The 25,745-nt window shown below is 37.8% G+C and overlaps 1 protein-coding gene and 1 long non-coding RNA gene across 16 annotated transcripts in view; one reads left to right on the top strand and one right to left on the bottom strand.

The window, feature by feature from the left end:
• LOC112675708 (uncharacterized) overlaps window positions 1-2,033 on the top strand; it is an 88,998-nt gene extending 86,965 nt beyond the window's left edge. Inside the window, exon 5 of the long non-coding RNA XR_004810739.2 lies at window positions 1,146-2,033. This is a non-coding gene — a long non-coding RNA (uncharacterized LOC112675708). The remainder of the gene's footprint in view (window positions 1-1,145) is intronic.
• The window catches only part of IQCH (IQ motif containing H), a 214,018-nt gene that overhangs the window by 80,607 nt on the left and 107,666 nt on the right, over window positions 1-25,745 (bottom strand). For 13 of the 15 annotated variants that reach the window (XM_025472384.3, XM_035708685.2, XM_035708686.2 and 10 more), the window contains 4 exons: window positions 23,140-23,223; window positions 18,911-19,086; window positions 12,866-13,138; window positions 7,952-8,143 (listed from right to left, as the gene is read on the bottom strand). In XM_025472384.3, the coding sequence (XP_025328169.1) occupies window positions 7,952-8,143; window positions 12,866-13,138; window positions 18,911-19,086; window positions 23,140-23,223 (725 nt within the window). Of the gene's footprint in view, window positions 1-4,182; window positions 4,694-7,951; window positions 8,144-12,865; window positions 13,139-18,910; window positions 19,087-23,139; window positions 23,224-25,745 lie in introns of those variants that run through there. The other 2 variants (XM_025472387.3, XM_049104104.1) reach the window with 2 other exon arrangements.

The following is a 25,745-nucleotide window of genomic DNA, read 5'->3' as shown; positions in this document are numbered from 1 at the left end:
TGTAGCATTATCCACTCCCTGCTTCTTGAGGAGTCTGTCCCTCATTATGTAGGCCTCCACCTTGTACCAACATGCAGGCCTAGTAGTTGATTTGACTGGAGAAGCGTTTTGTCCAACTGAGGCACATATGTTGTGCTTCCATTCCAAAGCTCAGCACAACTGCTTCACCCCGACCAGAAACACTAGAGAGGTTCATTCCTTTTCAACTTTCCAGCACTTAAACTGCTGTTTCTTTCCCCCTCCTCACAGGGGGCCGTGGTTTTCTTTCTAGGTTCACCCTGTCGTGCTGCATGCTGGGGTTTCAATAGATCAAGATTAAGCATTTCTTAAAATTCTTAATTGAACTTTGCACACGCACAAAAGCAGGAAATTTGTCCCCCTAGGGCCCAAACTGCCATCCTAAGAGCCCAACAAACACTGTCCTTGGTTCCTGATGTACCCTGCAGTCTTGTGATCTCTCTCTTTAAAGGAGTCGTTTACACTACACCCTGAATTACTCCAACATCTGCTGAAGGAACAATTAAAAATAAATAATCCAGGGTGGTTTAAAAAAAGAAGAATATGTTCATGGTCTGGGAATGATATTAAAAAGTAGTTACAGCTGCAAATGGCAGATTTTTTAAAAATATTTTTAACGTGGGGAAAATGGGTTTAAAGGAAATTGTATGAAATAAGAGTGACATCAAGTAAATACATGAGTGTTTTAAAGATTACACAGCCTTTTGAAGCCATAACCATGCAGTTTCAAAATCAACCGTCAGTCGAAGTGGCCATAATTATTATTATTGGTAATACATCTCTTTCTTACCAGTTAGAGAAATATCACGGGTTGAGAAACTGCATGTGCTAAAAAAAAAAAAAAAAAAAAAAAAAAGAAAGCTCTTTAGCTGGAAATCGAACACAAAAGAAAACACATGTGCCCTTTGGACTTCGATTTTTTTATTCAAGTGGTAGAGGAGAAGGGTGAAATGAGACATTAGAAGGAGGATTTTTATTTTACTTTTATACAAAACGAATGGGCAAGCATTTATTCTTCTTGATCAGAATGAAGAGCCGTACCTTCTTCGGTATTTCCACATGTGTGAATGTATATACTTGGGCAGATATGATAGCTTTATGTACTTATTACTGTGTTCTTTCTACAGACCACGCTGGTGAAAATACCAGAGTAATAAGTCAGTGAATTCCAAAAGTGAAGATTTTGGTCGGATCTGGTGCCACGATAGGAAAGTCCGAGTCTTCTCAAGGGCATCCCTGTCTCACCCAGGGGCACGGAGGACAGACGTCCAGAAGCAAATGGCACAGTCGGAGGCAGAGAGTAAAAACTCATTCTGAATCTGTTCCAAATACCCGTGTCTGCTCTGTGGTTTTCAGCAAAGCAGATATTTCCAAAAGAACTCCAAGGGGGACTTCCTGGATGTGAAAACACGAACCAATTCTCGTTTCTCTCATCTTTTGCTTTATTCCTTCCTTCCACGCTGTTATTGCGAAAAACTGGCAGTTAAATTCAATTGATTCAGAATATTCCGGATCCATATGGCCGCCAACCCTGGAGCTGAGGCGGCCATAGCGCCTCACTGCTGTTCTCAAGCATTTGCCTCTCCCCTAGTCCCCAGATGGTGGGAGTAGCATTTAAACCTCCTTTTCTCTGCCTTGTACAATAGACCTTGGCACCATTTCAACTGTTTACTCCGGTAATTAACAGCTCTGATACCACAACAATTACAACTCCTACACTCTCACCACAATAATGCTATGAATTAGTGAGAGCTAATGGCTGGAAGGTAGAGTGTTTCCAGACTGAGATCTGTGCATTTTTAGAATAAAATAAAAGGTACAAACAGCACGCTTGCAGTAGACAATGATTACCTAGTAATTAGTTTACACAAAGCTTCCTATTTAATGGCAAAACGCTGTAATTAACGTGTGACAGAAAATCAAAGGGTACTTTGTAAGCATATGAAAAATTAACACTGCAGGCCCATAGCTTTATGTACTGATTAGAAGCATATTAAATCAATAGGACACACAAACCAACAGCTTGTGTAGCTGGTTATTATAGGTCCTCGGAAGGGGGACCCGGCTTTCATGTACTTGGGGAGGCAATTTCCCTTCTCCTGTCCTCTTTCTCCAGCCCAGTAAAGTACCTCAAACCTTTCTCTGGCAGCTTCATGAAAATAACCATTGAACTGGAAGAAAACATTCTAAGTCATTCTCAGAGATAAGGAAAAATATGTAAATGATTAAAGCTTTCCAGTGATTGTGGTGACGTGCTGCTACGCTAATTAGAAAAGACACCAACTGGAACCAGAAAATGAAGCAACTGGGTCTCGAGCTTGTGGTCAGAGTAAGCTCTACTTTATCAGGTCAATGCCTCTTTATTCGACATGTAGAAAATTAAAATAACTGGGATAATTTTCAAATGATAAGAAACCACACTGGTTTATTTTTTTAAAGGTTTATTCTTTTAAAGACGTTATCTGGTCAATCACTGGGTGGACACAATTGGATCAATAGTGCATATCTTCAACAGCCACAATCCTATAGAATGATAATTGACGCACAGAACAAAATTCTAGAGGCCTACAAGATGCTAAAAGACCTTCTAAATCACCCAAGGAATATTAAATTGTATATACTTGTGCAATGTTACCTGCAATTTAACTGTAATACAGTTTTATGGTAATATTAATAATAACAGGGAGCGTTTCTTGAAGGCTTATTGTGTGCTAAGTACATTGCTAGCCCATTTACAAGGGTATCTTATTTAATTTTCACCACCCACCCCCATAAGGCAGATACTAATATTATCCCTCTTTACAGATGAAGAGGTAGAGACTTGGAGAGCAAAAGTGATTTCCCATGGCTCCCCTCTAGTGACCTTGATGTGTCTGGGCTACAGAACCCTGAAGAGCCAGACCACCTCCTGGTTATCCTGAATGTTCAATTATTGAGACTAGCCTATTCCAACACTTATTCAGCCTAAGAGGGAGTTTACCACGCCAGCCAGAACTAGGAGACCAAACAAACAAACAAACAAAAAAAACACCGAAGTATGTGGCTGCTTATCCAAAAAACAAGGTTTGAAATGCCCACCATATTTTTATTGCTACATTTAATCATGAAGTTTGGCTACTCTGAGCTTTGTGAGAATTTGTTTACAGGCTTACAAAAATGATCACGCTCCTGTATTGAGTTGAGAAAGGCACTGAAAGTTTGTCACTTCCATGAACCATCAAAGGGTGGTATCTAAAACTCACTCTCATCACCCAAGAACATATACGGGTATGAGAGGCAGTTGGGTTACAAAAAACTGAATCCTTAGGGACTCCCCAGCAGGGCTCTGGCCCTTCTACAGCTCTCAGGTATGTGTACCGACTGCCCTCCTACCTCTCAGCTCATTGCCTTTGGGGGAAATTTCAGCACAAAGTTCTACTGTGTTGGGGAATGTGTTTTTCCACATCTCTGTAGAAAGCAGAAGACCTGTCCCTCAGGCAGCTGGTCACAATGGCAGGGACGTGGGGGAGAACACTGCTCTGGATTTTCAAACAAGGGGTCTTTTCTAAGTAGTCTCAGCTCAACGTGGCAAGAACATTGGGCCAGGGGATTAGATATGGGTTCTGAGCTAGACACCATCATTTATTAACTACATGAAGTTGGGCAAGTCACTTAACTACCTAAAGCATCAAGTTTCTCCACCTGTAAACAGAATAACAAAACTTATCAAAGTGGTGTGGAGGTAAATGAGTAGGTACGTCAGGGTTTTTATGAGATTGAATGAAACAGTTCACAAAGTGCTGAAAGGCCTGGCACCCCCCCCCCCCCCAGCTATTCTACAATGCTAATTATTATTAAGACACAGAAGTGAAGACATCTGTTTGGGAAAAGTGATTATGTACTTATTTGGTTAAATATTTCTTTAATCTTGCTTTTCTAAAAAATTATGTGGTTGTAGGATAATGTTTCCTTGGGATCACCTAATATACCTGCTAAATTCCACATAAGCACCAAGTCTCAGACATCCTACAGTGGCTCCTGTGACCCAGAGGCAAGGACATCTCAAAAGATGAAGGTCTTTGCAATAGAGACATGGAGTTCTAAGGCACTAACTAGGTAGGTGATGGTTCTCTGTAATTTTGTTGGTTGATTTCATTCTGCAAGTAAGCAAAACAACTACTGTGGTTTATTCTATTTTTCCAAGGCGTGGATGCCTTGAATTAATTTATTTTTATTTTTATTTTAAGTAGGCCCCAATGTAGGGCTTGAACTCATGAACCTGAGATTAAGAGTTTTAAGCTCTACCTACTGAGTCAGCCAGGTGCCCCCATATTTTTAATACAGATTGTTTTCCTTGGCGATCCCCAAATTAATTTCTGATGTCTAACAAAGTGCACAGAAGTACAAGTAAACATAAAACTGCTCTTGGATGGACTAAAATAGCAATATTATGTAGTAGCATTCAAGAGCCAGTTCAATTCCTCCTTTCTCTTGTAAGTGGTAAAAGCCTTGGCATCCTGTACTGTCCATCCAGGGAAATAGAGGCTCAACAAAGGACTGCACAGAGAAAAAAAAATGGCTTAGCTTTCTACATGGAGAAACTGTTCTAGAAAGACCTTTTCTTGCAAAGCAGCATCACCAGCAGCATCTCTGCCACCAAGCCAGTCTCCCAGGAATGAGGGAGGGAATATTTACCCTTCAAAAAAAGGAAAGAAAGAAAAAAAGAATCACAAGAAGGACTGGTACCACAGCAAATGTCTACCCGGGTCTCCCTAGACTGTCTTGGGTGACAGCGGCTAGGAAGGCTTTTCCCCTACAAGCATGCCTTCCTTTGTTTAAGCCTTCATTCCCACTAAATGAAAAGAAACACCCCCAACTGGGGAGTGGGGTGTTTGGAGTGTGTGCAAGTGTGTGGATTCATTAAACCTTAACAAGCATTGAGTGCTTAAGTGAGCAAGTTTACTGGCACCTATTGCGGAAAGTAGGTTTTGTTAGCTGATAGGATGAAGTAAGAAAAGTTGGTACCAAACCACCATGAAAACAAAAGATCCCTTGTTGCCACTGTGGCCATCATGTAATATTATGCTTTTCCTAAAATCACCTACATGTCTATAGGGTTTTTGTTTTTTTAATGTGATGATAGCTTTTCCAGCATTTGTTGATTCTGCGACTTTGTTTTGAGTCTCACTTGCAACCAAATAACTCTGATCCTAAATTAGATAAGTAGAAAAAAAAGATGATCTTTGTATTAGATCCTTGAGTCTACACTGAATCATGCCTACCTCTAAAACCAATATCTGCAAAAGATGCAAGAGAATCTCAAAACAGTTCAAACTCTCATAAACAGCACTGTTTTTAATCTGTTGCCTACAACATACCAATGAGAAAAATCATGGTATCGTGTCATAAACTGCTATGCAAATGATACTATTTGTAAGTATTAACATAATTTAGTGCTTACAGTCATATTCTCATTTCTAATAATTCTCCCAGAATGGAGTCTTTCTCTGGACTCTTAGCCTGCAGGATAGTCTTTCATCAAGAAGCTGAAATTTTTAATAACCTGCCAGCATATGTTTTGTATGTGCCAGGCTAGGCTTGATGACACAACATCTTCATTATCAAAAGAAACAGGTCTACAAACTGTAATAGGACATTAAAACATGCCTGTGCTCATAAAGTAATGCTTTGATGTCTAAATGTGTAGCATTACTATGGTCTTCTGGAACAAAGGATAATTCTAATCCTAAATTCTCAATAGCTGCACTCAATGGAGATTGCAGTTCACTTCTACTCTGAATACAATTTCACTTTGAAGGCAAAAGAATGTCAATAGTCTCCTACCAAAAAAAAAAAAAAAAAAAAAAAGCTCTTTGGAACCGCTTTAGTTTTTATTTTTGGCTTCTAACTACATCATGGCTAAGCACAGTCCCTCACAGTACTAAAAAGACTTCTGAATAATTATTTTTTCCTTGTTAAAATAAAAAATGATGTAGATAATTAATTATTCAAGAGTTTCACATTTAATAATATTAACACTAACACCAAATGTATTTGGTGACAATTTTAAATGGTGTAGTTTAAAGTAATTGAAATTAAATAACATGTAGTCAGGTTTTAAGTGCAATTTAGCCATGTGTCATTATTCTAACTATTTTTAAAACTTAAAGTCAAACATTTTAAATTTATCATAGTCTAGCATCTATCGTAGGGAATTCTTTAAAAATTATTAGCTTGAAATATTGAGAAAAATAACCTTGCACACTAACATTTTTATTTTTTTAAATAAAAAAGTCTTTTATAAAAAATATAGTCTTATTTTCATGTTTTAATTTCAGTAATTTGGCTTTGAAAAGAAAATTCTATACAATATGAAATAAAATCCAATTCAAACAGAACACAAGAGAAATCTCTATGGGCCTCAAAATTAAATACATTTTCCTTGTTTTATTTTTTTTTTCTAGAAGAGTAATTCACTTTGGTATCCTTTAAATAATATGTAAAAAGCTGGCCATGACAGGTAGTGCATTTAGTCCATTCACTCACTGATGGAGGGGGAAGAAAAGCCCGGAATAGATCATGGGGAGAACAGTAACATTTGTCAAAGGGAACTCTCTCTTCTGACTGTTCTCTAGATTTATTCGTCATTTCACTTCCACAAGAATAATGTGGTTCTCTCTGTGTGCCCCTCCCTTTCCATCACTTGTGTTTTGATTCATATATTGTTGTAGTGGGATGCTCAAAGCAGATGCAACTCACTGCCCAGCCCACTGCTATGTATGTCAGCAGGGAAGGAGTTAGTTAAGGGAATTTGCACCCAAATTTTCCTCGTCAGTTATGCTTTCATTAGTATGTCAGCCAAAACTGAGATTTGACATTAAGAGAAGCCAGGGAGATCTAGGCCTCTGGATGGAAAGTGAGGCAGCTTTAAGAATGGTGGATTTAATTGATATATTAAAACCATTAAAATTACTTTAATTATTAAGTAAGTTTGGAACAGACTAAGAGGTTGTACAATTCATCCTTCTACCAGTATATGTGGAAAAACATACACATCCACTCATATGCTAAGGTTTCTTTCCTATTATTTAGTTTCTGCTGGGAGGTTTTTTTGGCTGAGATGTATTATTTTCTCAACATCTCATAGGGACCAGCAGTTACATAAATTTCCTTGAACTGTCTTCAAAAACATATGACTGCTGACAGAATGCTTTTATACATTAGCTTCCAGGTGACAGCCATTCACTACTAGAATTTTCTCTCATAATAAAATACAGCCAGCTTAATAACAACACTCGTTAGAAGCATATGATCAAGACCCATTTAAACCAAAAGATAAGATTTGTAATGTTATTTGAACATAGTAAAAAAAATTACTTCCTAATTATCATAATCAATTTGAAGATGTGACTGAAGGCTTTTAGGGCCCAAAGAAGGGCGTTTAAAATAACCTAATCAAAAAAAATAAAAATAAAAAAAATAAAAAATAAAAATAAAATAAAATAAAATAAAATAACCTAATCATACAGGCTTCCAGTTATGGAATGAATAAGTCACAGGGATGAAAGCACAGCATAGAGAATGTAATGAATGGGATTGTCATAGTGCTGTATGGTGACAGAAAGTAGTGACATTTGTGGTGAGCACAGCATAATGTATAGAGTTGTCGAGTCACTGTTTATATGTCTGCAACTAATGGAATATTGTGTGTTAACTCAAATTTTAAAAAAATTTAAAAATATATTAGAAGTAATGTTAAAGTAACTTGATTAAGCCCATTCACTTTGTATATGAGGACTAAGGCCCAAGAAAGTGAAAATGATCTAAGGTCTCACGGCTGACAAGTGACTCAGCTGAGTCTAGAAGAAAGTGCTTTTGACCTCCCAGATGAGCCTTTTGCATCATCCCTTAACTGCTCACAAACAATGTGGGTTTCTGTCACCATCAAACTCACCTGTGCCCATTTCTTTCTCCAGTCCTCATAGCCGTATCTGCTCCTCTCCTTTAGGAACCAGTCGTAGCACTCCAGGTGGGAAGGAATGTCACAAAATGCAGTCCCGTTTCCTCCAAACTCATAGTCCATTTTAAAGAGCCAGCGTTGGATTTCCAGGTGATCTATGACCAGCTGACCCAGCTGCTCTAGCATCTGTGGAACCCAAGACACAGCAACATTTGATATGGCTCATTTCCTAGATTCCATGAACTTAGTTGTACTTCTCAGGTGTATTTACATGGTCTGTTCATTTAATATTCTAATTATTAAGACAGATTAAGTTTTAAGTGACATATATAGGATGTGAAGAAACCACTAACCACTGGGACTAAAGGTATGTTTAAAGGAAAGTCTTATTTATGAGAAATTCTGAAATTATCATTTTGCTAGTTTTTGAAGACAAAAGAATCTCTGAATATCTGTAACTGAATCTTGGTTTTGTTTTGTTTCTTTTTTTAGAGCATTATGTGTTTACTTATTGATTCATCAAATTATTTTTTTTTATAGTTTCAAGACCATAAAGAGTTATAGTCTTGAAAACTTTAACTATTTGGAACTTTGCTGAGTTTCTAAATGTCATAACCTATAAAGGTTTAATTGTTTCCTCATTAACGTACATGAAATGCATTTGTTTGACTGGTCAATTGGCCAAGTATGTCATACGTATTATGGGAACAAGACCCATAAAGGAGATAAAACATTCATGAAAATAATTATGTTTTATTTGAAACAGTATTCCCTCAAGAATGGGGCTCAATCCCATGGAAATGGAATGGATAGAAGTTGAAGTTTTATCATAATGATAGCAACATCTAACATTACTGAACTCTTGATAGGAGCCAGGGCTTTGGCTAGGCTCTTTACATGACTTTTCTCTTGTAATACTAAAAAATGAAGCAGATGTCATTATTAGTTCCATTTTATATATGAATAACTGAGACTCAGCTGATTTACTTTTATTATTTTTAAAAGATTTTATTTATTTATTTGAGAGAGAGAAAGCACAAGCCTGGGGCGAGGGGTGCGGTTGGTGTGGGAGATGGAGAGGGAGACGGAGAGGGAAAAGCAGACTCCCCACTGAGCCAGGAGCTCAAGCAAGGGGCTTAATCCCAGGATCCCTGGATCCTGATTGAGCCAGATGGAGGGTGATGCTTAACTGGTTGAGCCACCCAGGCCCCTCAAGACTCAACTAATTTAAATAATTTGCCCACGATCACAGTGTTAAGTGGAAGAGCAGAGACTCCACTCAGGGACACACTGACCCCAGCTTGTTCCCTCTCCTCCATGTGGCCTACCTCAGCCTGCAGAGAGGTGGAAGAGGAGAGTGAGGTAGAGAAAGAAGTCAAAAGAGAAACAAGAGAAGCAATTTTCCTTGTAGTCAATAAGCCACTTGGGATAAATTTGAATCATACAAAAGTCTATAGCCCAGATTACTTGATTATAAGTAATATTCTACTAGTAGAACCTTGGAGAAAACCCATTAAATCACAAAATGATTTTTTTGTCTGGTCTTCATGTCAGACGTTCTGGTCTGTATTACCCAGAAAGAAACAAAACAGTATTAAGCATTCTCTCTCCTGAGCTCTCTTGACTATGGTCTTCTGTATTTAGGGAGGTAGGTCTCCATGACACTCTTATTCTCTTCTCTTTTGATGAGTGTTTGCTCACCAAATGGATTTTTGATTTTTGGTTTTTTAACCAAAGAGTGTGAAAGCACTCAAGATTATAGTTATGCTGAAGTCTGAAGCTAGAAGATTAAAATTGTTTTGATTAAAGACACAATCTGTTCTCCTATATTGTGTCTTTTCAGCAAATCTTCCTGGGGATGTTACACCACACAGCAGTATGGAAGTGATATCAAAATGGGCATACTTGGGATCCCCGGAAGCCCCATGCAACCATGGGGTATTCAATTAGGGTGGAAATGGAATTATCTTAGCTCCCTAATTATCAAGTAGTGTCTGTAGATAATTTGGTGTTTAAATGACAAGTACTCTTGTCTGCATACCATATGGCTATGAGCATAGCCTAGGAAGGTTTTGTAACGTGCCTTCCAAAGTTGCATCCCTTCTTCCTCTAATGTGTTGAGAAGATAGATTCTATATTTAATCATACTTTGCTGTATCACTATTGTACTTTGCAGAAGTAGAAATGGTCTCTGGCTGTTCATATCTGATGAAATTCTTCTGCTAGTCTAAGGAAAGGTGTTCCAGCCTTTATAGTGTTCTAGCCTTCATAGCCTTTTTCATTGTATGTTCAGATATATTGTATATTTGGAGGTTTCAACTACTAACAGAATTATTATCTGTTTCTTCCAAATCCTATTATTTGTTGCTTCTGAGAATCCTATAAATGAGTGTCTGTTGATGGATCCCCTACAGTAATGAAGAGGATCAATAGTATTGTAAAGACTGCACCACTGGAAAGAATTATGTGCTATCTTTAAGTGAAAATTGAACAGTGCTTTTAAAATAGCATTGCCAGTTTTGATTATTTAACCGAAGCTGTCAATATTTTATACGGAGCACATGTCAGAAAGAGAGCTTGCATGGTTACTTTATGGATCAAAACAGGAAATGCTCACTGGGCTCATACTAGATTTAAAAAATAAACAAATAAATTACTTAATCATAAACCAAATGACTTTATGCTATTTCCAAACATTTATCAATTTTCTATTTGAGTCTATCTGTTCAAAAGAGGTAATATATTCTTTAATTGCCTTTCATTTTATACTGGTGTGGAGCAAAGTAGAAAAACGCCAGCTGCTAAAATCCAGCTGATAGTTGGGAATATTTATTCACCTAAATTAAAATAATCACAGCTTTCTTTCACTGGCTTTAAGTTTATGGTGCACATCGGTAAAAAGTCAGTGTTATTGATTCATCACCATCTGCAAATTCAAAATGCTGACACACTCAGATAGATTAGATAGGGCAGTCACTATCTGGAGAATTCTCAGTGGAGTACTTTAATTCTTGATGACCTCAGACATATGTTTTCAAACAAGTGGAGTGGAAGTCAGTGATAACTTGGTTTATTGTGATGTGATTTGCACATGCCATAGGTTAAATGACATCCTTCAAATCCAAGTTGTCTAGGAGGTTTTTTTTTTTTTTCCGTGTCTAGGAGGTTTTTAGGAGGAAGTTTTTTTTTTTTTTTTTTTTTTTTGGAGGGGAAGCTTGTTTTAATATTTTTATATTAAAAATATAAAATTACAATATTCTATTGTTTTTTAACATTTTATTTAAATTCAATTTGCCAACATGTAGCATAGTACCCAGTGCTCATCTCATCAAGTGCCCTCCTTAGTGCCTGTCACCCAGTTACCCCATCCCCCCCCACCCTAGGAGGAGGTTTTTAATCCTGTTCCTGAGTACCAGCATGAGAAGGAAGTTTTACTGCATTCCACAATGAACACATACAGTTCTAAAATATTTCCTAGCAAAGATGGCCCGAGTTCTCATCAGTCAAGATGAAAGCAAGACTTAACATAAATTTTGCATATACACTTTAAAGTTTTGAAGACTATTTTCTGTAATTTACACATGTAAAGTTATAGTTTTAAAGTGCATTTCACTTATCTCAAGTCTCAGCTGAGTATTCATTCTACTGGGAAGCAGAGTCAAACGATGCATTTTGTTACCTTCAAATTCCAGTGGAGACTAATGATAGTGAACAGTGGGGCGCACCAGTTCAGGAATAGCCTCTCTCTCTTATTAAAATTGCCTGTGCTTTTTCCAGACTCTGCAACTTCCTTCCTGAGTCCATGTATTGCCCAAGAACAGTCTAGCAAGACTGAAACATTTTAGGGCAATTAAATAAATTAACAATACCTTCTCTAATCTTTAGAGAAGTATGATTTTGAAAGGCTTGATTTTGGGGACTCAGCAGCTATGACGTACAGAACATCATGATAAAGCGACTGAGGGAAGAAGGAGGATCCCTAAGTATGGTCCCTCACAAACTGCTTCATTGTGCACAGTTCTTTAGATTCCTGAGAACTGTGTTGTGCCTGGGGTAGTCGTGATTGGCCAGGAGTAATGGTCAAGAGATGTCTACTGAAACAGAGGTTAGGAAATGTTAATAGCCATTTGTCTTTTTATTTTCTTTCTTGTGAAAAAAGGTAGTGGTTACATAGGAGAACATCTGCCAGAGCTGACTCAAAGATCATTTCCTGGGGATGTTACACCACACAGCAGTATGGAAGTGATATCAAAATGGGCATACTTGGGATCCCATTGTTCTCTAAATGTTTAGGATCCTAAAGGTCTGCTGGAGGAATGCATAGCCAGAGACCTGGTTCAAAGCAAAGACATGGATGCAGATAGTTTTATTCCTGGACCCATTTCCTGTCCTCTTTCCAGGATTTTTCTCCTACTCCCTTTATGGCCCCTTCCTCAGGAGCCAAAGGGTTGTGTTACAGAGCCAAGGATGTCTACAGCCCTCTGCTGCAGGACCTCTGCAACCTGACTGGGCAGAAAGGCTCACTTACTGAGGTTTTCCAAACTTGCTCCTTTTCACCAAAACTGACTCTAACATTTCTTAAGGTCTTCCTAAATGACCGGCTAGCTAATATGATGATCAACTTAAACCATGCTAAGGCGATAAATACTGACAGCAGATTAGTATATCGAAAGGGCCTTCAATGGCTTAACCCAAATAAGTAAATACCTTAAGGAATCCCAACAATTTCTGCAAGGCCATTAGAAAGACACTTTGAAACGTGAAGGCCTAAAGCAGATCCCATCAAATAGCTTAGGCATTCCATATATTCTTCATTGGGTAGGGCTGGCTCTAAAATACCTGAAGCTCCCACAAGGTCAAGAAGGTGTGAAATATTTGAACAGAGCCTCATTCATCCACCCCGCATACCTGTTGGTGACGGTAGATGCCATATACTCCAGGAGGGACTGGCACATCGGCACTGTCAAAGACCCGTTTGCTTCCTGACTTGCTACTATAAAGATGAGCTATTTCAGGCTCTGGACCCAGGATGGGTATATTTAACATATCCGCCACAGCCAAATCATCTCTGTGGAGGAGCCCGCTGACGATGTAGGCCTGTTTTCCTTGGATGAGATTTTTTATTCTTTTGATTGCCTTGGGACTGTACATCAGGTAAGTGGCCAGACACATATGATGCTTCTGGGGGGAAACCATATCATTCTTGTTAAAAGGTGTTCTTTTTCTAGCCCATATGCCTAATTTATAATGTTGCACACAATAAATGCATTATTAATAGCAGGCTGGGTTATGACCTATCCTGTTGTTTAGCAGTTTAAATTGATAAAAGCTGTTGGGGTGAGGCTCTATAATCGCTCACATCTTTAGTGTGTTGGAAATAGGCTCACTGGGAATAGAACTAATTACTACACATCTGTATTTATTTGATCCACGTGGAATTATCCTTCTGTCAGAAGGAAAAGAGGCTGGCGGCCTTTGGATAATAGTGATTCATCTCTGCAACACTTCTGGCATGGTTTAACACTAAAGCGTCTGGAAAATCAATACAAAAAATGAAGAAAAAAAGCTTTACAGTGTGCTTCACTATACAGGACTCCTAATCCAGCAACTCTTTAAGTGACTCCATAGGCAAAGGGCACTTGATACTCTCTTTCCAAAGTTCCACCACCAAGTCCATTTTAGAAAAAATGTACTTTTATAATGATTATTTTGGTTTTTAGCCAATACTCTGGAGAAGATTCATGGATAGAAAAATATTTGAAAATTTCAACAAGGCTTAAATTTATTTTCCAATGAAAAACTCTTTTTATTTTTGACTATTTAGACCTTGTTCAGGAATACATGTGACCACTTATTCAGTTAAATACTTCTGGCATGTCTAAGAGGGGCAGAGTGCAGAGCCAGGTGGTCAACATATACCAAAACCAGTACAAGGTTGTCTCTACATTCAAGGAGTAAAGACACAAGTGAGTATAGTCAATGGATAACTAAATCAAGGCAGAGAAGGGCCATAAAGAGTAACAGAGGGCTCAGAGGCATAGAGGAAGGAGGCAGAGGCCATGTGCTGGTGGGGATAGCAGAGAAGTCCAATTACTCATTTTCCTTGGACCTCAGTTTCCCCCTCTGTAAAATGAGTATAATAATAGTAGCCATCTCATGGGGATGCTGTGAGGATTCAATGAGATAATACATGTAAAGCACTTATAATGGTGCTTTGGACATAATAAGCACCTAATGAACGTTAGTTAGTATTTTATTATGAAAGAGGCTGGGGTTGAGGTGAATTTTGAAGGATAGGTAGGATTTTAATGGGTGAGAATGACCATGGGAAAGACATTAGCCATGGATGGAATTTGAGGACCCAAGGCTGAGCTTACTTTCTCTAGAGAGGAGGGCATCATGGCACAAGAGAAAGTGCTGGGGGCTTAGGAGTTCTGGCTTAGAATCCAGCTCTATCACTTATAAACTACCTGAACTTGGGCAAGTGACTTATACTCCCTCTGCCTAAGTTTCTCCATCTGTTTATTTAAAAGATATATTTATTTGAGAGAGAGAGAGAGAGAGAGAGAGAGCAGATTGAGGGAGGAGCAGAGGGAGAGAATCCCCAAGCAGACTCCCTGCTAAGTGGGGAGCTGGATGCAGGGCTCGATCCCATGACTCATTAGATCATAACCTGAGCCAAAACCAAGAGTCAGATGCTCAATTGACTGAGCCACCCAGGTGCCCAAGTTTCTCCATCTATTAAGTGGAAATAAAAATATCCATTTGCTGGGTTGCTCTAAGGATAAAATAAGATAATGAGTGTATAACACTTATTATAATGCATGGCATTGAGTTGATATTCAATAAATAGTAGTAATTATTATTACAGAGAAAAACTCTCTTTTTATAATAATCAAAATGCCATGCAGATTATATAATGCAAGGTGCCAGCATCCTAAGGATTTTGTAGATTCACACCTACTTCAGCAACTCTTGTCAAAATTATCTACTCAACATGGCATTAAAATGTGGAGAAATGCTAAGCATCTCTTTTCAGGAATGTTAGCAGCACTTGTTTGCAAACTGTTAGAAGGTGTAACTGATGAGTATGGGAGAAAGACAGTGAGGAGAGCCCTGGCTTTCAGTCTTGCCTGAATTTGTAACTTGCAAGGTAAGTTAGAAAACTTGACCTTTCTGAGCCTCAGCCCCCATATTCAAATGATGCATTAACTAGAAGTTTCTAGAGTCTTTACAGCTCTGAAGTAACTTTCCCTTTAAAACCAGAGCTCTTCTGGGTTTAGTTTAATGGGTACAGAGATTCTGCTTGAGATGTTGAAAAAGTTCTGCAAATGGATAATGTGATGGTTGCACAACAGTGGGAATGTACTTAAAGCCACTGAACTGCACACCTAACATGATTAAAATGGTAAATTTTATGTTATATGTATTCTTCCCCTAATTACAAAAAAAATGACAAAAAGCAGAGCCTCTCTGAGAAGAGCATTTATATGATTTAGGCTACAAGGCCTTTCTTCCAAAAGGGTCCTTCTATTTTAAGCTCTTAGATCTATGCAATATGCCTTTTCTACCATAATTTAAATCCATTTTCAACATATACTTCCGAGAGTGCAATTCTAGGAAACCCAGTGTTTCCTAGACAATGGCTGGTACCACCTCTTGAGGTTTTGTTTCCCATCTAGTTGATCACCATCTTTCCTCCTTGTTTATCTCACCCCTTTCCTTGCCCTGCAAATTATTCCAATGAGGAAATGTAAGAAAATTAAATGTTGGGGTGAACTGGGAATTTGAATCATAATTGTAACATATGTAACACAGTGGGCTTTACAGAGTACCTAGAAGAGTGTTTCAAGGTGGCTGTGTTCTCAATGTAAAGGTCACAAGGCCAAAGCCTTCTGACATTATTCTCTTGTTTGACCCATATAACACTGTACCAGTGAACTTTTGGAGGTGAGGAAATGGAGGCTTGAGTGATTTGCCCAAAGTCACACAGCTAGTAAAGAGCAAAGGCAAGATTGAAACCCGGGGATTAGTATAGTTTTATGCTACAGCTACCAAACTTCTCCCATTCTATAGACTGAGTAGTAAAGGTCTGGTGAGTTTATGAGGTGTGATGAGGGGGTGCCAGATGCAGTGATAGAACCGAATGTTAGAGTTCTGAGCCACTTCCAGCCAGGCTGGGTTTTTGGCTCCTCCAGGTTTGCTTATCTCTGTTGGCAAGTACTCAGCCGGATTCTGGTTTATGGTCATCTATGGGCCTGCCTTATTCTTCAGGCAAGATGGTACCACAGTTTTGTGTTTGATATGTTTTTAATGAAGATTTGAATATGAGTGAGTGATGGTACAGCGCACATTACTGACCGTTTAGAGAAATTCGGGATCATCGGATCCAGGCAGTAGATTAGCACAGATGACAAAAGTCTAAAATGTTCCTAGTTCCATAACATTATAGCTACATTTCATTTATCACCACTAATTTTTTTTTTGACCTGAGACAAAAAGTAGTTGTTTGGGATGTCTTTGTAAACATTAAAATGTTCAAAACTAGACATGATGACTTTATAAGAGCACTTTTCACCATTACAGATTCAGGCATCATATAGTAATTTGGAGAGATGTACAAACAGATTTTTGGCACGCTTTAAAAAAATTTCCTTAAAGCCATCCATTTGAATGAAAATCAGCACTGATACAATCTCTCAAACACATTAAAAGGAAATAAAGCAATAACTAAACATGAGCAGGAACTGATTTGAAAGTGAGAGTTTAATTTTTGTATTTTAAAAAGTTGATTGCCTATGAGTGATTAATTACTCAAATAATTTAAATTTAAACTATGAGAAGTATTAAACACTTAAAATATTCCCTACTTGTTTCTACTCACCAAGGTGCAAACCTAAACTATGAATGTGACTCAATGCATCTGTTAGCGCCAACTGCCTATCTCTTGCCGAGAAGCTGAAGAGTGGACTGCAGGGCACATGTCTCAGGGTAACAGGGTTGTAGAGCTGAAAAGGTCTTTGAAATGCCCTAACCCATCACCTGATTGTATATATGAAGATCAGAGGACCAGAAAGGTAAAGGAAGCTGCCCAAGCTACAAGGTCATCCAGGGGCAAAGCAGTCATTCCAATACATGAGAGTGTTCTGGGGTTGGACAGATTTTGGGGTCATACTCTGACCCCATCAGTAACTTTGGACTAGAAAGTGAGACTTGCTTTCCTCAGCCATAAAAGAAGATTGATAATTTCTGGCTTGTTAGCATTTTTCTGAGGACCAAATGAGAACATGTGTGCTAAGCATTTGATAAATGTTACTCATGCACTCACTTTCCTTCTCCTAAACTAGTGCTCCTTTCCCATTCCATGCCTCTTTGATGTATATGGACTTTTCAGATGTGCGGAAACTCCTTAGCAGCAGCAACCAGGTATTAGCTTTGGTTTCTGACTAGATAAAATTAGGAATTTAACTACACACTAGTGACAGTTTTTTCTTCCCCACTTTCTAATGTCCACAGTGACCTTGCCACTGAGGCCAGGGAATAGCCAGGAAACACCAAGCAATCCTTGCACTGATGGAGGATATTAAGGGTTCCTAAGACCATAAGGAAGTGGTGACCATTTGTCCCCTGTCTTTTCTCTTGTTCACCCGGCACCTGCATCCTCTTCTATAGCCAAGCAGTACCTATGAGACAGAGCTAGGCAGAGAGCTTTGGGAGGAACACTGAGGTATCCAGTTATGAAAAAATAAAATTTTCATCTTGGTAGAAGAGAGTAAATCCTGATGACAATTCACTGAGTATACTAGCAAAGCAGAGATGTTTTAGCAAACCTCCTCAGCTCTGGCAGGCCTTTTTTGGTGGGTGGATGGGGGCGTGTGTGTGTATCAAATCATGGTGCATCTGATGGGTCAATCAGTAGTAACAACACATAGATAGTAAAGTATGCTATTGGTTTCTTTGCCAATAAAATGAGCGTTGATTTTGGTGCATCCCACTTGTGAGTGGAGAGAGCTATCTTTAGCAGCAAATTTAGACCCGTAATTATACAAAAAAAGAAAAAAAAGTCTCCTCAAATTGTATAGTCCATTAGGTATTAAAATGTTGGTTGTTTAAAATGGAAAGTTTATATTCTTGTTAAAACAGAGAAATTCATTTCAAGCCATCTCTTGTACTGCCTTAATCTATAACACTGCCCTTGTGACTCCGTGAATTTCCCTTGTGTGGGGATAGAGTTCCATTTAGAATTCATCCCATTCAGTGGCTCAGTGGTAAAGCATCTGCCTTTGGCTCAGGTAGTGATGCTGGGATCTTGGGATTGAGTCCTACATCAGGCTCCCCATAGGGAGTCTACTTCTCCTTTTGCCTATGTCTCTGCCTCTCTCTCTGTGTCTCACATGAATAAATAAGATCTAAAAAAAAAAAAAAAAGAATTCATCCCATTCATTAAAAATCAGTACAAGTTAAAAAAAAAGTCTGAGCCTCATTCAGTATGAACCCTGTGATATGGTAAATCAGGCCAAATTCCCTTGAGGAAAGAAGTTCAGGGAGTAACAAAGAATAGCAGTGTGGAAGTCGGAAAATGGGTCCTGGAAAAGGTTCTGTCCCTAACAAGCTTGGTGAGCAGGGTGGGCCCAGCCTTTCTCTGTCTTGGTGTTCTCCATACAAAATTAAGGAAAAGGAACTATAGATGTTATAAATTCACCTACTTGATGGTATCATCCAATCACTGCAATTAGGCTTCAGCTATACAAAACTGGGCAGGAGTAGCTCAACTAAATCTGAAAGTTAAACTGGGATATTTATTTCCTACAGTCCAACTAGTAGTCTAATCAGTAAAGCTGTTAAACTTGCAATAATATTTCACTGATGTGTACCAGAGCGTTGCAAGTTATAAAATTTCCAATTTAATTTTACTGCATCCCTGAAGCCGTAGTAATTAGAAGACAAACTCACAGGGAAGATGTTTATAGCTTCAGGGGTGATAATTTTGAACCTGTCCTGCAGGTCACTTCTGTCCTCAAGGTTCCCCGATTTGACAGCTGCCTGTAGACTCAGGATTTTATTATAATATAGCAGTAACTCGTCGTTCATCTGATGGGAGCAGATGTAGATGACACTCACATTGGCATCTAAAAACAACAGGCGCAATGTTAATTACTGGTATAAAGGTAAATGACATTCTGAACTCTGGCATCGGATTGATGTTGCACAGTTTAAAATAAAGAGCATATCCAAAAGCCACATTGAAGTTAATTTAGATTGGTTTTGTAAAGATCTTTGCAATTTAACGGGCTTTTTGCATTTTAGCATTTCTCTAAAGAAAAGATAAATAACATCACTACCAAAAAAATAGACACAATGATTCCTTCAGAAGGAGGGCTGTGAGGTACTATGGAAGTGTGCTTTCAAATAATACATAGGGATTTAGCCCCAGAACTACCATTAACATCAATGGGAATTGCATACTGCTTTAAAAATTTATCCCATTAACTTCAGTAAATTATAAAACAGAGCTATTAACTTTAGAAAGCTGATGAAGTTGCAATTTCTTATTCTGCCTGGACTTGGCAGGGCCAATTCAGGGAACATCCTGTCCAAATAAATGGTCTGATTATGACCATAGCAATGATTATTTCAGGAAACCAACCTTTTCCCTGCTTCATTCCCAAAGAGGAGTTTATTACTTAAATAGGACATCTAGTGATTTTTGGTTTAAAGGAAACGCTGTCTTAAATTAACTGATTTTCTTCTTAAGATGTGCTTCTTATTATGTACATAGAAAAATCCTAATTAAATATCCCACCCAAATGGGATAGTGAGATGAGATTACCCACGCCTGGCTGCAGGGTTTTAATATTTTAAGGAGTTGGGACAGGAAATCAGCAGCCAATGGAGTAATTCATTCATTCATAAAATAACTGGCTGATCAGTAGGGGCAAAGCACTTGGCTAGACATGGAGGGAAATAAGGAATCAAAGCAGCTGAGATGCTGCCCATAAGGAGCGACCATTTCACATGCACAAATAGCCACTAAACAAACATGGTGGAGACTAGGGGACACAATGAAGCACGCAGAACAGGTGGTTAGGGATGTTCAGGGGAGGGAGGGCTATAAAATGTTTACTTGGTCAGGTAGGGCTGAGAGGGGATTTTAAGACTCCTTTGTTCAGTTTGACAAGAGTATACAGAACACAGACTGATTAAATTCCAGCTCAGCTGCCTCGGAATGCTGGGCACAGTATTTAACCTTTCTAAGCATTAGTTCTTCATCTTTAAAATGGAGAAAAAAATCACTGGGGACATAAGAGTTTTGAAGAGTATTAAATGAAAGAATATCTGTAAACACCTAGAGCAGTATCTGGCACATAGTAGGTACTCCATAAACAGTACAGATACACAAGTCTGCCACATGGCCAGCTCTGACTAGGTGAGCCAACAGTGATTCCACACCCTTCCCTCCACATTTGTGCTCCTTTTTCCAGCGCCTCCAAGATTTAACATGATAGAATATACTGTCATTTCTTCTTATTGTTTCAAATCTATTAATCTTGTCTCTCCAAACTCTTTAAAGGCAAGGTGTATGCTCTTTCCTATATTCCTCCAAAAGCTGGTACAGTATGGAGTATGCAGGAGCCACTCAATAAATACCTGTGGGTTGACCAAAGGGATTTGGTAGGATGGAGAGATTTGGGAAGTAGAAAATCTTATACAATCAGTGAGATCAATAGCTTGTGGGAGAAATCTTCCTCCCACCAGAGAAGCAGTGTCCTCTGAACTGGCCCAGTGCTGAACCAAGAGTAGGCATTTGACAAATGTAAATATCTGGCCCCTATTTAATTTTGAAACCAAATTGCCACATAAACCTCAAAATAAATTAACTGAGGAGACAGAAATACTCAGTTGCTGAATGACCAAATTACTTATCCCAAACCTGTGTTTTCAAGAGGAGATTGGTGTCTTCAAAACTAATGGAACTTCACAGCCCTCCTTCTGAAAGAATCATTGTGTCTATTTTTTTAGTGGTAGTGTTATTTATCTTTTCTTTAGAGAAATGTTAAAGTGCAAAAAAGCCAGTTCAATTGCAAATATCTGTACAAAACCAATCTAAATTAACTTCAATGTGGCTTTTGGATATGTTCTTTATTTGGTTTTAAAAACCAAAGTAGGATTTTTTTTTTTTTTTACTATAAAGAGACATAAGAAACAAACAACAAAAATAAAGATTCCATGCTGGAGAAAACAAAATTTTTCTTGCGAAGCAATTTCTTGGTTACAAAAAATGACAGCAAATCAAATTGCTAATTTCATCCTCCTTGTGCATTTCTGGGAAAAGAATACAAATCACTTGCACGAATATCCAATAGTTGTGAATCTGCAAATGTTCAAAATTAATTGACAGGTAATTTTGGAAAGAAATTAATATGAACATAAAGATTGCTTTGATCACTAGTCAATAGTTAATAATGGTCACTGTCTTGCTTAACTCCCCCAGGAACTGGCCATTGGGGGGTCTCCACCTGGCACCCTGACATCACTGCCAATATCCAAAGGATGGTCTTACCCACCTGATCAGATTCTCTTTGTTTCCCCCAAATAAGCAAAAAGTCAACTCACTTTACTAGGAATTAATGGAATATAAAAAAAGATAATCATTTATTCTTACATAAAATTACTAATTTTCCTAGTTTCTTCATATTTTTTTTAAATTCACAAGCAAGCACTTTTTCTACCTTCTAACTACTGTTTCTAAACTTCCATTACTCTTCTTGAAGAGGCTTTAGGCTCGGATTGCTATATGATGAAGACAGTGTACCAAAAAAAGGTATTTGCTTCATAGTCTGTCAGAAACGTTCATATTAGCAAAATTTTCCATTGCAGGTAGACATAGACTGAATTATTTAAAATAGAAGCCTCATACTTTCAAGTGTTTTCTAATAATGAGACTCTTTTGTAAGAAAATTCTTTGGCGATGGTTTGTGCTATATATAGAAGGGTATATAAAAAGCTAAAGAAAAAAATTAATTCAAATAAATTAGAGCAAAGTCTGCCCTCTGCTGCACTTCAGTGGTTTCCACCCAGTCAGGTTTTTAGTTGAAATAGCTCAGCACTAACAAATCAATCTCAAGTCATTAAAACAAATTTTTTTTTGTAATGCTGAAAAACAATAATAGTGCCTACATAATAGATTAAAGCAATTACACTATTATTATTTTAGGACACTGTAAATTTCTAGTACTGATGTATTTCTGTTACCAAATGGCATTTATAAAATAATAATGATGCTGAAATATATATGAATCATGTAAAGTATGTCATTCCGGGGAGCCAGCTGAGTTGGTCATTGATAATTTAAAATTTTTCCTTGTTTTGCTTAAATAAAGGCCAAAGCAATTATATTTTAGCAGAACAAAAGAAGTTCTTATTTGGTAACTAATAAAAACCTACTCTTTGTTTACCCTGAATTTTTGGCTAGTACCTTCTAAACTGATCCAGTGCTAGTGCTTAGCCTTTGTGACCTTGCGTTAAGCCTAACCTGAACCTTAGCCTTGAAAGCACCAACTGGAGCTGGTGCATTATTGTGTTCTCTCCTGGCCCAGGTTGGTGTCTGATTTAGAACTGACCAAGACAGTATCAGAGCCTGACCTTTGCAAGGATGTATCTAGTGCTAGAGGTCTATATTTCTAAGAACTCCCTCCAGGAGGCAACTCCTGATTTCTAATAACTACATAATATATATTTAAATAAAAGCTTCTTTAAAAAATCTATCTTCACATCCCTTTTAGTCTTATAATGAAAACAATGCTTTTCATTTCTGATACCGCTTTCCACTTATTACCCAGAAAACATAATAGATGATATAGACACAGATATAAAATGCTGGCTTCGGTCACTGCCAGATTCAGGAAATTAAGAGTATTTGGGGCTACAGGAGAGAATTCTTAGAATTTAAAAAAAGTCATCCAAATATATTAGTTTTTAAAAATGTCATTTTTTAATTCAAGGCAACTCCTCTATAAATCTGTTCTTTAAAAACAAAACATTTAATTGCCCTGCCAATAGATTAGAAATCCACGATTTTTCCTTGCGGGGGGCGAGAACAATAAGCAAAAGTTAAAGATTTTTTATCAACATCCTCTGACAAACATTCTAAAGAGTCATTTGTGTGAAAGTATTTACTGTACCTAAGATGTCACACAGCCTCCCCAGCTGCATGTTCTGCCGTATATTGAAGTCGTCAATATTTTGTCGCACAGGAAGAGAATATCCTAAACAGCAAACAAGGTGTCAAAACGCAGAAAGAGAAGGTCAGTATGGCAAAATGACACACTAAGATTTCCAGGTGTCACAGTCCACATTTCTTGGAAAGAATTTTCTCTGAAGCATCTTGCAGACACAATCTAACTCCTAAGAATGAGGTCCTTGCTTCTCGGGGGATTTAAGCATTATTCTGGAAGATTTGCTAAGCAGCATATTCTGCAAAAGAAGAGTTCATCTTTTTCAATACCAGCAAAACCACTGGGAATCAAGACTATAAAAACATAGGGGAAATTTCTGACATTGAATATGATGTTCAAAACAACATTGAAGAAAATTATGCTCGGGGTAAAAACAAAACAAAACAAAACCAAAGAACTGTGTTGGCTCTTTCAACTTATGCTTCTCATGTGGCATTTTGAAGATGTGTCCCCAAAATCATTCTAAACTGACACAGAGATTTCAGAGAAACCCCTTGCTGTCAGGAATATATATTTAAGTAGTACTGAATACTAAAGGAATACTCTTCTGTTCATGTAGTCAAAAGAAATTTTTAACCTTTAGAGGGCAATAAAGGTTAACGCAGTTACTTTGTAGGTACTAATAGAAGTCCTGCAGTTTGCCTTCATGTCCACTGGAAACAGAGCAGAAGGAAAACACACGTGGATTATTATTGTCCAAAACTCTTTTACAAAATAAACAATAGCAGCAGCTCTTCTTGCTGGTATTTCAGGGGTTAAAAAAATAAGTGGATCAAAACATGAACTTAAAAGGCACGCATACTCACAAGCAGATGTAATTGCTTATGAAATTCAGCAACTGTTGGTGCAACTTTTTTTTTTTAAGTAAAATTGCTTTTCACATTTTGAAGAGATGCTTCAATGCCTCCTTGTGGTTAGTGAGCCCAAACACATGTTTCAAGTTAAACTGCTATAGATAAAGTGATTTTAAATATTACATCTTTGAGATGTGACACAGATTTCCTTTTCAGCATAAGGAAAACTATAGCAATTCAGGCAACAGGGCTTCAGATCAAATGCACTCTGATAATTGGCTCTTTGCTTTGATGTCAGTGTTTAAACACTAGACATCGTCTGGAAATTAAATGAGCTTACAATTCTTAAAGTCTCCCTTTTGCTTTATGCGGATGAACTTAAGAACTACAGAGGCAGAAGGACAAATAGCTTGTTCGAGTTATTTTTGAAAAATTATTAATTTCTGAAATACTTTGGGGAACCATTCCACATATGAAAGTTAATATAGACAGGTTTAAACGATGCCGTCTTGATGTGTGATTGCAGTACTGTAACTTAGGATTCTGCATATGTATAATTTTATCTATATTCAGATAAATGTTTAGGAAGATGTCTTGTGAATAACTTCTATATGCAAACTATAAGGAGGCAGGAAAAAATGCCTAAAGAATAAAGTATGATTAAGAAAAATGCCGGAGAGCATTCCACGAATGCATTTCCTTTCAAAAGTAAAGATAAAAGGCAATATGAGATGTCTCATTAAGATGATGTCCAATTTAAAATATAAAAGATGTCTGATCACTTTGTTGCTGCATGTGAATAAGTCTGTGTTTCAATCAAATGCTGGAGGTCAGTTTTCCAACAAATTACTTGGTACCTCTGTTACCACTGATCAAGGATGCCTATGCAGAATTATGGCAGAAATGGCTACTCGGTTAACCCTACAAATACACCCATTTTAAAGAACTGAATGTTAGCAATCCCAGAACAATGTTATAGAGGATCACATGAAGTAACAGATATGAAGACATTTTTGTAAACTGTAAAGTGCAGTACAAACATAAGGTATTTTAATGCTATAGGGGTATATGTGCTTCCAAAGCTCATAACAGCAACAAATCCTGTGACAAGCAACAGACCATTCTACATGGACAAGATACAATGCAATGAACATTGCCGTCAATGGAGCAAAAGTTGGGAGTCAATTTTTTTAAAAGTCATATTTATTATGTTTTGTACACCCACAAAAGTATGTTTGACACCCAGGTGAAAAGATGCTCATCAATGCTAGCAGTGCATATATTAAATACAATAGTGACTCAACCACTAAGCTTTTGGCAAGGATGTTGTAGCCTTGGGGAACTCAGCAGACCTGCTTGTTGGTAATGAACCATCACACTTAAAAATATAATCTGCAGAGACACAGGTACTTCAAAGTTCAAATAGAAACACCCGGGGAGCTCTGAGACACCATCTACTTCAACACTGTCATGCTATAGATAAGGAAAATCAGGGTAAGTGCCTGTCTCTTGTCCAAGAACACATAAACCTACAAATTACTATATAGTTTGGATAGGACATATTTAGCTCTTGCCTAAATATGGTTGCTTATAAAAAGAGACTTTCCAACGGTGAGCAGAGAACTCCAGAAGGGACAAAAAGTCTTTGCCTGTTTTCTCACTTTTATTTCCAATTGTTGCAGCATGCAGAATAATGGCCCTTCAAAGATGTCCATGTCCTCATCCCTGCAACCTGTGAATACTTTTGGTCACACGGCC

Source organism: Canis lupus, chromosome 30 (genome assembly GCF_003254725.2).
Source record: "Canis lupus dingo isolate Sandy chromosome 30, ASM325472v2, whole genome shotgun sequence".
NCBI classification, from domain to species: Eukaryota; Metazoa; Chordata; class Mammalia; order Carnivora; family Canidae; genus Canis; species Canis lupus.
The sequence above is the reverse complement of the archived record's forward strand: the minus strand, read 5'-3'. Positions and strand labels throughout refer to the sequence as shown.